This window comes from Zingiber officinale, chromosome 2B, assembly GCF_018446385.1.
Source record: "Zingiber officinale cultivar Zhangliang chromosome 2B, Zo_v1.1, whole genome shotgun sequence".
Classification (NCBI taxonomy): domain Eukaryota; kingdom Viridiplantae; phylum Streptophyta; class Magnoliopsida; order Zingiberales; family Zingiberaceae; genus Zingiber; species Zingiber officinale.
Genome location: NC_055989.1, coordinates 65,424,879 through 65,438,577, shown reverse-complemented (window position 1 = coordinate 65,438,577; position 13,699 = coordinate 65,424,879). Strand labels below are relative to the sequence as shown.

At 40.0% G+C, this 13,699-nt stretch overlaps 1 protein-coding gene and 1 long non-coding RNA gene across 3 annotated transcripts; one reads left to right on the top strand and one right to left on the bottom strand.

Annotated features, from left to right (window-relative positions):
• The first annotated feature begins 2,627 nt into the window (after positions 1 to 2,627).
• LOC122045738 lies at positions 2,628 to 4,667 on the top strand. Its single transcript, XM_042606085.1, has 2 exons — positions 2,628 to 2,773; positions 3,329 to 4,667. The coding sequence occupies exons 1-2, from the start codon at positions 2,686 to 2,688 to the stop codon at positions 4,456 to 4,458; spliced, it is 1,218 nt and encodes a 405-aa protein (XP_042462019.1). The 5' UTR covers positions 2,628 to 2,685; the 3' UTR covers positions 4,459 to 4,667.
• A 7,657-nt stretch (positions 4,668 to 12,324) lies between these two features.
• LOC122049156 lies at positions 12,325 to 13,433 on the bottom strand. Of its 2 annotated transcripts, none has more exons than XR_006130860.1 (4): positions 12,938 to 13,433; positions 12,786 to 12,855; positions 12,586 to 12,714; positions 12,325 to 12,393 (listed from the first exon to the last, which is right to left on the bottom strand). It is a non-coding gene; the product is annotated as an uncharacterized LOC122049156 (long non-coding RNA). The 2 variants fall into 2 exon arrangements; XR_006130861.1 differs by having other exon boundaries at positions 12,786 to 12,852.
• Between the last annotated feature and the right edge of the window lie 266 nt (positions 13,434 to 13,699).

Genomic DNA, 13,699 nt, shown 5'->3' with positions numbered 1-13,699 from the left:
ATGGGTAAAATAGGTATTGAGTTCTGTTTTTAGCAATTTTAAAAGTAAGATAGTATGATTTAAGTATTTGACAAAGTTAACTACATGGTTTGATAAAAAAATTTATTTTAAATATTTTAAGGTCAAAGATCGAAAGGACGCCTCAGATTTATCATATGAACATCTCTTTTGTAAGAAAAAAATAATTAAAATGACAACATAGTGAATGCTTTTACAACTATTTAGTAGATTTTATTGTTGTAACTACATGGTTTTCAATATTGTTGTAATAGTCTTACTAGCTTTTACAACTATTTAGTAGATTTTATAATAGTTTTAGATTTACCGAGTGCTTAATAGCTTTTATAATTATTTTAAAATAATTTTAATCAATTTTAATTGATTTTAATAAAATTTAAATAATTTTAACAAAAAAATTATTTTAATATAACAATGTTAATATTTTAGATTTTAGGATTTAAAATTTAAATTTATATAATGGCATTTAATTAATAACTTTTATAATTATTTTAAAATGATTTCGATCCCTTTAAAGTTATTTTAATAAAATTTAAGAAAAATAATAGAAAGTGCGTATATTCTTAGAAAATAGGGTGATTTATTTATTTATTTTTAAACTCTTTTTTATATTTACCCATATTTTAATTTGCTTTTTCATTTTAATACCCTAATTTAACTTATGAATTATCAATTATATCACAAATTATTTAATTTTTTCCAAAAAAAATTAACGATAAATGCTATTTCAATTATTATGTTTATTATTTAATATTACTTTTTATATAAAAATTGTTTTAATAGCTATTAAAAAATAAATAAAAAATAGATAAAATGATAAAGTATTCTTTTATTGATGATTTACTCTATCAATTTAGTATTCTAAGCACCGTACTATTTTAGTATTTTAAGAGGCCCACACTTTTTATCTACTATTAGAATATTTAGTATGACATATATTTAATAATATATTTTAGGTAAAAAGACGCTTTTAAATTTATATAAATCAAAAGGCTGTCTTTGTTTTTTAAAAAAAATAAAAAAATAAAAGAGTACCCCATAAAAATATTATTCCTAAGTTTATCTAACGGTGGTGTAGGGTAGTAAAAGATGTAATCTATCTTTTCATTACTTTTACACGTTTGACACTACGGCTATCTATGAAAAAATAAATAAGAAAATTATAATTAACTAATATGGGGAGATTTTTTTTAGACTTCATAGAGATTCTAATCTTTACCCTAGGATAGCAATTTTGTCTTGTACTAACCTACTCAACCCTACTTGTAGCAGCTATGAGTAGTTGCTTTAACATTATTTCTTACTTTCAATACTATTGTATGTGGTAAAAAAGGTGATTCGTTCGTTCCAGTACATGCTCTCGCCAACCTGTCCTTATGTCAACATGGATGAGGTAAATCGCTGATGACCACTAGTCATCAGTGCAATAGTCAAGGTATGAGAAAAAGTATACTCAGACATGCTAAATTTCGACTCTAAAAACTAATATGATAATACCCCATATCTCAACTAACTTATCACTCCGAGGGGATACTATAATAGTATTATAGCAACTATGACTAGTTGCCACAATTGCTTTTAAAATATTTTTGATTAATTTAAAATGATTTTATTGGAATTTAAATAATTTTGATAAAAAGTTTTTTTATATAATAGTATTTAGATTTTAAAATTTAAAATTTTAGATTTTGCTACAATATACTACTATCGCTAGCTATTATAACAGGTAAAAACTACTCAATAGCTACTTAATATAAAAAATTAACTATTTAGTTTAATCAAAATTAATACATATACATTATTATTATATTAAGATTTTATTTACCAACTTAAATTATTTAAACTTCATTAAAATCATTTAACATTAATCAAAATTATTTTAAAATAATAATATAACCAAATCATAAATCTTAAACATTAAATTATAAATTTTAAACCCTAAAATCATTTGAAAATGATTACACTAGTTACTAGATAACTTTTATAAGTGGCGGATCTAAAAAAAAGTGAGGGTGTATTTAAGTACCCTCTTTCTTCTAAAAAATTTTACTAGTATATTATAGTCCGGGGAAGTGAGAAGGAACACAAGCTCTAATTTTCTTCTTTGAGTATTTTTTTTTTTTTATCGGCATCAGCCACTGACTTATATATATATTTTGCAATAGCTATATACATGTTATAGCTATTTGTTGGATAAGGAATATTCGAGTAATAAGATTTTTGATATGCGCCGTTTTGATGTTTTTTAAAAAGACATTGTTTTGCAGATTTGCATAATTTAGAGCGCTATTTTAACTTTTACTCATATATTTTTGTCTAAATAGCAAATTGTCTAATTGTGTATTTGGGTGTCGAAATTACGGGGAGCAAACTGAAATTTTCCCGACCAAATGAGGTCATCACAGAGCAATACTCAATCAGGTCCGTCCATTTTCGCTTACTCGTAAATCGTACCGTCCAATGTGGCATAGGATAAGCGTCGGGACGGCCCTGATCGTTCCACTGCGAGCTGTCCCCCTCCACTCGGTCCGGTTCGATGAAAAGTCATCGCATCTCGAGGCGGCGGCCGAACCCTCTCTCTCTCTCTCTCCCTCTCTGGCTTTGTGGCCGTTTCAAAAAGATTCGATTTTGGCAACGGATCTATCGAGAACGATTGGGCGAACAGCCATGAACGCAGTTCCAAGGTCAATGGCGAAGAAACTGGAGGCTAAGAAGAAGCCAGTGGCATCGCATCCGCTGAAGGAGCTCAACAGAGGTACCTTTCTTCCTCCTCCTCCAGCCCCTCCTATTGGCGCCGCCGGGGCATCCAAAGGTGGGTGCTTTAGATTCTTTGATTCCTCTGCTAAAGAACCGCCCGCCCGATCCAAGCCGGTGACGGGAACTCCCCGTTCGGCGCCTTCGAACACAAGGAATGCAACCTTCAACCCCAAGAACACCGCGAAGGCTTCCGGGTCTCGGACCTCCCAAAAGGGCGCATCAAGATCTGGTTTTGGGGTTCCTAAGCAGATTGTTTCAGGCAAATTCATCAAACAATCAAACACCGATCTACTCCAGAAGTGGAGTAAGAGGAAACCTAGCTCTGATGTAAAAGATCCCTCCCCAAAATTCGATCTTGAGCCTGTGGGTTTATGTCCGGCTTCTTCTCCAAAAAGAACTCTGCTAAGCTTCAACGCTCATGAGGAAGCGGATGAAGAGAAGCAGATGCTGACGACCACACCGACTTCGACCACCACTCCTCCCGTTGAAGCCTCCATTTCGCCGGAGGTCCCCATGGATAACCCCTCAATCACACCTACGTGTTTTGCTGCAGGCCATGTGATCGTCGGAGTGCACGACCGACGAAAATGTAGACCTAGAGGTATTCTCTCCATCGGCGGAAGACAGCTGGAGATTCCAGAGGTCAGCCGCAGAGTTTCCGATCCCACTAGGGTTTCTCTGACACCTCCGCCACTATCGGGTGCTTCCATCCATTGGCTATCTTCGCCTCCAGAGAATGCAAATTCCGGTCATCGTCGCAGTCTTAGTTCTAGTTCTAGAATTCGTGTGGCTCATTGTCCTGTTGATTCTTGGAAGTTGTCTCCTAGTAATTGTAGCAGTTGTAAATCACCGGAGCTTTCGGGATTGCTCGATCTCAATTCTCCATGCTTGGAAACAACACCATCACCTGGTGTTATGGTTCAGAGAACTCCTAGCAGTGGTGGGAGTGTTAGTCCCTTCTCTTTGATCCTAGAGAAAATTGCAAAGACATCCAGAAGAAATAATCATCTGCTTTCCCAGAACTATTTGATTGAAGACCATGTTACCGGCACACCTTCAACGCGTTCCAGTTCGATAAATAGCAACGGTTTCAGTGACTTCAAGGTCGATGCAGCTGCAAATGTTCTAAAAAATGTTAGCTTGTCATCAAGGCAGCAGCAAAAGCACAATGCGAGCTGTCAAACGACATTCTCTGGGCTTAGTTTCCAGTTTGGATCGGTCGAAACTTCCTCGAACTCGGTAGATTTGAACCGTTTCCAGCATCCGCCGCCGGGCAACAATTGCGCTGAGGAAGAAGTTCTGGGAGGTGCTGAAACAAGGATATCTTGGAGAGAAGGACTGATGAGTAGGATCTTTGAGATGGGCAACTTGGATGGTTATCGATGGTTTTCAGACGATGAGGAGGATCTCAATTGCCTCGAAGAAGATAGAGTAGGATCGATATCTGATCTTAAGTTTGACATGGAAAGTAGTAGGGCCAATGTAGAGAATCTAAATGAACACAATGCAGCTGGTTTTGGATCCATCGAATTTATGTTCGAAGCTGAAAAAGGTGGAGCTAAAGGTCCTGCACAAGGACCCATCTTGTCTGCAGAATCCATTAGCATGGAGGGGATTGGGCTCGCCGCCTCTGATGATTCCGACTGGACATTTTCTTACCAAAACCACTTGTTTGAAGTATGATATACTTTCCCTTGTTCGTGCTCTCTTAGATGATTATCTCTTCTCACTTCTGAGGTTGGAACATATATCTAGCTTTTCATTGCTTTGTACTTCCTCGAACGTTTAGCGATAACGAAGTACATGTATTCTGGTTTTCTTTGATCCATGTATACTGCATTCTTCTGTGGCTATTTCAATTTCTAAGTTCTAGAACTGGTTCGATCGATATGTTTTTGTTCTCAAACAAACAGCTTAGAATCATTTCAAGATATGCTTTGCTTTACTGTCTTATATCTGACTTGCAATGAGGCGAAAAAAAACTGGTTCATCTTTCCCTGAACTAAACTTTTGAGTGTAGTTTGTTTTAGATGCATCTCCTGATTACTAACCTCACTACCTGCAGGTAAAGCTTGAGTTGGCTACTGCGGGCTGCTTGCCACATAAGGTCTTGGAATCGAATCTCAAGACTGGCGGGACGTAAATCCTTGCAATCTGTGTAAACTCACTCCACCTGTTACTTGCATTCTTAGTCACCGTGATTTACCTCCTCCGTGTTGATCCTGGGCCGAGTTGGCGGGGGGCGCTGGGTCACCGTGATTTACCTCATCTGTGTTGATTCTAGGCCGGGCTGGCGGGGGTGCTGGGGACGAGCGTATTCGTTTTTTGCCACTTGAGTTGGCTACTGTGGGGCAACACTTGCTACAATAGATAGGAGTCTATTCTCGGTAAAAGATGAACGAACAACTCTCCCCCACAGTGGCCAGTATAACTTCTCAATTTACCTCTTCATAGATGGTCATGGGATTGACCTGTGAGGCTGTTGGGGTGGTGGATTCCAACTTTTGCTATTTGCTACAATTGTTTGATCTACCTCGGACCCCCACGGGTATAGCTGAGGTGGTAAATGGATGGAGGTTTACCACTTGAGATTGAGATGTTAAAATTACATAATTTGCAAACCATATACCTCCGGCCATTGTTTTTGATCAAGGAAGACGACTGCAACAAAATTTGATGCTTCCGACCCTTTCTCCACACAGAAATGATGGTGTATCTTTGTCTCAAGAAGAAGACACGAGAGGAGTAGGAACTAGGGACCAAATTTATAGCATGCTCCAATATTCTGCCATCATAGAAATTTTGGAAGCAAGGGAAGGTAGTTACAGCAATTTTTGGAACTGTTTCAATTGCTGGAACTGTTTTCACATTCCAAATACATAGACCAATAATTGATTGGTTGTTCCATGGCCAATGGAGTCAAAATTTAATCAACATTCTCCCACTTGGTCTATGTATATTCACTGTATAACAACATTAACATATGGATCATGGCGACAGTTCCTCTAAATATGAGTATTATCATCCATGTATCATAATATGTTACACTTCTCAATATCAACCCCAAACCAAATTAAAATAAACCCAATGTTTATTGTGGTCCAAACATAATGATATTTTTCAAACAATAAATATGTACTCAAGAGAAAAATATCCAAACTAAATAAGAGTTTCATTAAAGAAACAAAAAACATTACATTATGGAACTAAGTCCCATACGCACTACATGATCCCTGAAACCCTTTGGTGGCATGCCCTTAGTCAGAGGATCCACGATCATCAATTCAGTGCTTATGTGTTCAATAACCACTTTCTTTTCTTTAACACGCTCTCTTATGGCTAAGTACTTAATGTCGATATGTTTACTACGACTACCACTTCTATGGTTCTTAGCCATAAATACAGCAGCTGAATTATCACGATATAATGTCAGAGGCTTTGAAATAGAGTCTACAACTCTAAGCCTAGATATGAAACTCTTCAACCATACACCATGCGAGGTTGCTTCAAAACAAGAGACGAACTCAACCTCCATAGTGGAAGTAGCAATCAAGGTCTGCTTGGCACTTTTCCATGACACAACCCCATCGGCTAACATAAACACATAACCAGATGTTGATTTACATGAATCAATACAGCTAGCAAAGTCTGCGTCACTGTATCCAATGACTTCCAACTTCTCATTTCATCTATACATGAGCATGTAATCCTTGGTTCCTTGAAGGTATCTCATAACCTTCTTTGCAACCCGCCAGTGGTCAACACCTGGATTACTCTGATATCTCCCAAGCATTACAACAATAAATGCAATGTCAGGCCTAGTACAGACCTGAGTATACATAAGGCTTCCAACAGCTGAAGCATATGGAATGATTTTCATTTGTTCCTGTTCGAGCTTATTTTTAGGACACTGATTCAAATTGAATCTATCACCTTTCACAATGGGTGCTACACTTGGTGAACAATCCTTCATTCGAAACCTCTCTAGAACTTTGTTGATATAGGTCTCTTGAGACAAATCCAAAATGTCTCTAGATCTATCTCTATGAATCTTTATGCCAATGACATAAGATGCATTACCCATATCCTTCATATCAAAGCTCTTAGAAAGAAATTGTTTTACCTCATATAGCAAACCCTTATTATTAGTCGTCAGTAAAATATTATCCACATATAGCACAAGAAAGCAAATTTTGCTCCCACTAACCTTCTGGTATATACAAACATCCATGATATTTTCTTCAAAACCAAATGAAGTAATAACATCATGAAATTTTAAATACCATTGACGAGAGACTTGTTTTAATCCATATATGGACTTATTTAACTTGCAGACTAAATTCTCACCACTACTAGAGGAAAATCCTTCTGGTTGTTTCATATAAACCTCTTCCTCTAGATCACCATTAAGAAATGTTGTTTTTGTTAGGACCAAAAGTAGCTAGAGGGGGGGGGGGGGTGAATAGCTCGTCGCGTGCTCGTCGCTTGCCGTTGCTTGTTTCTTCAAGGATATGCAGCGGAAAATACAGAAACAAATACAACCACGCTAACACTAGGATTTTACTTGGTATCCACCTCCAAAGGAGGTGACTAATCCAAGGATCCACACCACGCACGCACCCTCCACTATGAAACACTCCTTTTCGGTAACTACCGAGGGCGGAGAAGCCCTACAAGACTCTCAGTACAAGAAGAAGAAAGGGTAGTAAAGATTAAGTAAAAGCTTACAAGAAATGCAGTGAAAACCCTAACCCTAACTTCTTCCTCTTGCAATGGATCCGCCTCTTAACTTGGAAAGCCTCCAAGAACCTTCAAGAACTGGCGATCACGTGCTTGTAGAGAGCTGTGGAGAAGCTGGTGAAGAGCTGGAATGAATCGGTGAAGAGGTGCTCGCAGCCATCGCACGCCTGCAGCTATAAACCCGACGCAACGGTCGGATCCCGATCGATTCGAATCGATCGGGGAGACTTTGGATCGATCCACGGATCGATCCAGAGCGCCTCTGTGCTCAGGAAACGCGCCTGGATCGATCCACGGATCGATCCAGCGCTTATCGCGCGAAGCAGCATCGTCCCGATCGATCGGCTGATCGATCGGGACCTCTGGATCGATCCACGGATCGATCCAGAAGCTTTCTGTTCGCTGGGAAGAATCTGGATCGATCCACTGATCGATCCACATCCTGGATCGATCCACGGTTCAAGTCCAAACCTCCTAACCAACATCCGGTCAACCTCGACTGTTGGTACATCATGCCTAGCATCCGTTCACCCTCGGACTCGCGCAGCAAGTGTCCGGTCAATCCCTTTTGACCCACTTGGACTTTTACTCGTCGTGCCAAGTATCCGGTCACTCCCTTGACCTACTTGGACTTCCCAACACCAGATGTCCGATCATCCTTGATCCATCTGGATTTCCTTCCTTGCCAAGTATCCAGTCAATCCTTTGACCTACTCGGACTTCCCAACACCAGATGTCCGATCATCCTTGATCCATCTGGATTTCCTTTGTCTGGCTTCACTCACCAGGACTTTCACCTAGCTTCACTCACTAGGGTTTTCCATCTGCCTAGCTTCACTCACTAGGACTTTCACCTGGCTTCACTCACCAGGATTTCCTTCTGCCTAGCTTCACTCACTAGGACTTTCACCTGGCTTCACTCACCAGGATTTTCACCTGCCTAACATGCCAGTTAGGACTTCCCAGTCAAGTATCCGGTCAACCTTGACCTACTTGACTCTTCTTCGATCAATATCTTATTGTCAAACATCTAAACCCAAACCAAGACTCAGCTTGGTTAACCAGGTCAACCTTGACCTGAGGGATGTTGCACCAACAGTTTTCACATCATCTATCCGATGCAGCTCTAAATCAAAATGAGCTACTAATGACATGATCACACGGAATGAGTCTTTCTTAGATATAGGAGAAAAGGTATCCGTGTAGTCTATCCCCTTCCTCTGAGTAAATCTTTTGGCAACAAGTCTAGCCTTATGTCTCACAATGCTGCCTTTTGAGTCTTTCTTAGTTTTAAAGACTCATTTACAACCAATGATTTTTACATCATTATGCAACTTGACAAGATCCCAGACTTTGTTAGATGTCATAGAATCCATTTCTTCTTTCATGATTTTGTACCATAAGTCAGATACATTAGAACTCATGGCTTGTGAAAACGTTTCAAGATCATTTTCGGCTCCAACATTGTAGTCACATTCTTGTAGATACACAACATAATCATCAGAAATTGCTGATCTCTTAGTCCTAGTAGATCTCCTCAATGTTGCATCAACACTCTCCTGTGTAGCAGGATCATGTTGCTCAACAGATTGTTCAACAATTTCAAGTATTTGCTGAACCTCAGGGTTTACTGAATTTGGATTAGCAGTTTGTGGAACCTCTTAGACCTGTTGCTCAATATGCACATGAACACAAGGCGCATTATGAATTATAACAATTGGTCTACTAGTTGAAGTGGAGCGTTGAGTCTCTTGATGATCTTTCCCAAGACCAAGGTCTTGAAAATGATCACTCCCACTGATTTAATCATTTTCAAGAAATTTGACATTTCTTGATTCTACAAACCTAGTGCTGTGAGAAGGACAATAACGTCTATATCCCTTGGATCTTTCGGCATAACCAACAAAATATGCACTTAAGGTCCTCGGGTCTAACTTCCTTTCATGTGGATTATAAATCCTCACCTCGGTTGGACAACCCCAAAAGCGTAGATGTCGTAAACTCGTTTTCCAACCTTTAACCAATTCAAAAGGTGTCTTTTGGATAGCTTTGGTTGGAACTCGGTTTAATATGTACATCGCCGTCTTTAGGGCTTCAGTCCATAAGGACCTAGGAAGTTTGGAGCTAGCAAACATACTCCTAACCATGTCCATTAAAGTTCGATTTCTTCTTTCAGCTATACCATTTTGATCTGGAGAACCAGGTAAGATGTATTGGGCAACACTCCCACAATCTTGAAGAAACTTTGCAAATGGACCGGTTGCTTGTCCACTCTCAGTGTATCTACCATAATACTCTCCTCCTCTATCAGATCTTACGATCTTAATTTGTTTGTCACACTGTTTCTCTACTTCAGCCTTAAAATTTTTGAAAGCATCAAGTGCTTCACTTTTGCTGTATAATAAGTAGAGATACATGTAACGTGAATAGTCATCAATAAAAGAGATAAAGTACTTGTCACGGTATGATTCTAAATCAAGACTACAAATGTCTGCATAAATTATTTCTAACAATTTAGAACTCCTCTTGTCACATTTCTTTGACTTGTTGGTCTGCTTACCTTTAATGCAGTCTATACAAGTACTAAAATCGGTCCAATCAAGAGCACTAAGTACTCCATCATGTACCAACCTCTTAATTCTTTCAATGGAGATATGACCTAATCTCCTGTGCCACAAATTAGAGGAACTCTCATTAATGACACATCGTTTACCACCAACATGCATAGAAGAATAGTGATTATCATTTTCTAAATTAAGACGAAAAAGACCATCAAACAATGTACCACATCCAATAATTTCAGATTCATAAGAAATACTGAAAGATGAATTTGAAAAATTAAAGGAATATCCAACAGATACAAGTCTTGAAATCGAAATTAGATTCCTAGCAAAGCCAGGAATATAAAATGTCTTTTCCAAACTTAAACTAAAACCACTATCTAAAACAAGCTTGCAAATGCCAATGACTTCCACATGTGAAGACATTTTGTTTCCAGAATAAATATAACATTCACTACCCACTGGTTTCCGTAGGTCCTGTAAGCCCTGCAAGGAGTTGGTAACATGAATTGAAGAACCAGAGTCAATCCACCATGTGTCATGAGTAACATCAATCATGTTAGATTCATAACAAACAAAAGAGAGTTGAGTACCTTTCTTGTCAAGCCACTGTTTGAACTTGGTGCAATCTTTCCTTAAATGCCCTTTCTTCTTGCATAAGTAACATTTGGAACTTTTCTGAATGTCCCTTTTGGCAGGAATCTTGCCCTTGTCCTTGGCTTGAAATATCTTCTGTCACGCCCCGGGAAAGTCCCTGTCTGAAGAAATTTCGACAGCACCTCCCCTGTACGGCGGACAATCTGAAACTTTCTACATACACAATATACATCAGCCACATGCGGCTGGAACATATACACAACCACACAGTTATATATATCATCCGCCCACTCGGCTGGAACAAAACCAACAATCATGGAAAATAACAGAAACCAAATACAAACTAAAACACAAAAACTGCTAGCCGGCTAGGCTTACACAACCAACAACCAATACAAAATACCACATAACAGCATCAACACTCCAAAAACAAAACCGGAGTACAGAGCTAAACAAACTGATACATAAACAAACAAAAACATAAGTGAAACCGATAAGTTTTCTGATGTGACGTGGGGACCAGTAGACAGGATACTCCAAGCGACACCATAAACAGCCTGGTACCTGAAAAAGATAGTGTTCACGGGGGTGAGTTCAACAACTCAGCAGATACCTAGTTGACATGTATAGTAAACTATAACCAATAGTAATAAGTATGGAGTACAGTATCCTGAACAAAAGAAGGTAATGCATAACAGAAAAGGCTGAAGAGTCTTGACTCACGGGGCCACCTATCGAATAATCATGTCGTCGGAACGGAAGTGTCATAAATCCTGTATGTCGAACATACGATCCATCCAAATGCATATAAGTGCGTGAAACACAAGCGATAAATGTATAAATGCGTATGATGCCAATGATGGTCACCCCTGACGCTAGTCACCATCTCACATATAATGGTGAGACCGAGTGGGTAGATGTGACAACAGTGCACTCTACCATCACTACACCTGATGAGTGTGGACGGAATGCTGTCGGAGTACTCCTGTCCTCGACCCCAAATCATAAATGGGGAGCTCAATGCTCTCATCTCCGTGACACGGTGGCGGAAGGTATCTCTGGCTACCACCGAGTCACGACCAACGGAGCCAACAGAGTCCACCGTCGGCTACCTGCTACACTAAAATGCCGGTGAGCCAACAGGCGGGCCTGCCGGCTACCACGAGTCACCGACCAACGAGCAAACAGAACCGCCACACACACGATATACCACTAATCCATGAGTGGTGGTGTGTGCAGTACATGTAACTGGCGATGTGCTCAACCATAGTGGAGCCGACAATCGCGCAGCATGCAATCATGATGCATGACACTAAGCATAGCAGTAAACTGATCAGCATAACCATATCTATATATATATAAAATGAGTACCGTAATATCGATGGTCACATACCAAGATCTAAAGTACACAGGTCAGATAGAATATCAAAAACCTAGGTCCTGAACATAACAAGCATGGTATGTCACTACCCCTCTGAGCATATATATATAATCATGTGGGTACTAGCATAAAATGCATAATATGTGAGCAAACAAGCATGTAACAGGTATCCAAAAGTGACATACCGAAACAATGACGAACATAATTATTACTAAAAGCTATGACCTACTAAAAATATCAACAAGACATATCAAAAAGATAAGTCAAGGTACCCGCCTCAAATAAGAAGGTCCAATCTTTCCAAATCCAAAGTCGAGATGCTCGTCTCGCGTCAAGGTCCTGTGTCACCAATATACATACATTTTATTTAGCTAACTCAAATGTATAGCTAAATAAAATCCTTAAGGCTAAATTAGGGTAAAACCCTGATCAATCTAGCCATCTAGCAATCCAATTTATCTCCAATTCGATACAATTACATATCCTCCAAATACTCATAGAAATACAACCAAAACTCCACACATAGCTTACCTTAATCAACGGTTGTGATTGTTGATCCATAGCAGGGAGTGTTGATACTGACAACAAGATGGCTACAGATGGAATAGCTACCAGAACCAAGACCCTCCACCTAGCCCAACCTCCTTGCTGGATACTTCACTGTTCGGATCAGATGAAATCAAGATGGATACGCAATCAAGCAACAATCCTAATCAACAACTGAAGCTTACCTCAATTTGAATTTATCACTGTTGATCCAAAGTCGAAGATGTTGGCTGCCGAAACAAGCTAGAGGTCCTGCTGGAAACAAGAAACAACACCACAGCCTGAGATCAAACAATTGGGTGCTCCACCAATCCAAATCCATAGGGCACAAACTCACCTTGTTGGCTCGGGTCTAGGGCACGGCTCAAGAACAAGGAGTAGGCGGCGATCAACCAAGCAGCGCACAAGGAAGGCTGCAGTGGCCGCGGGATGATCACCTCCGACCGAGGTGGCGACAAGGCGGTAGTGAAAGGCAACCGGCGATGGCGACAGGGCAGGGTGGCATCGTCGGACAGTGACAAGAGGGAGGAGGACGGCGCTAGGGCAGAAGGTGCGGCGACGGTGGAGAATTAAGGCACAGGGAAGGTAGCCGGCGCTAGGGCATAGGCGACGGTGGCTCGGCTAGGGCACGACGTCAGCAGGGGTAGCGGTGGTGCGTCACTCAGCGAGGAGGAAGAGCACCCGGCGGTGCTGTCGGGTGGAGAAGGCGCAGAGAGGAGAGGGGTTCGGCTCTTGATCAAGCGCCGACGAGGAAGAAACCGCCAAGGCCGGCGATTAGGGCAAACCGGCGGGCTCGGGTGCGCGAGGGAAGGAGTCGGCACTCGGGAGGTTTCGGCGGAGTAGAGAAAAGAAAATAAAGAAAATAAAATAAAAAGGAAATGTAAATATAAACATTTCCTCGCTTAAACGGGGTAGCCTAAATAGGCTTTTCCGGGCCCCATTTTTATCCCCGTTAACTCATCTATACGAGCTCCGAAAAATTTCCGAAAAATTCCCAAAAATTCCGAAAAAAATTACCTTATCAATATTTGCCTATTTCCGGTATTTTACATCTTCTTCTTTCTAGGTGTAGTCAAATTTACCTTCTCACCCTCTTCCA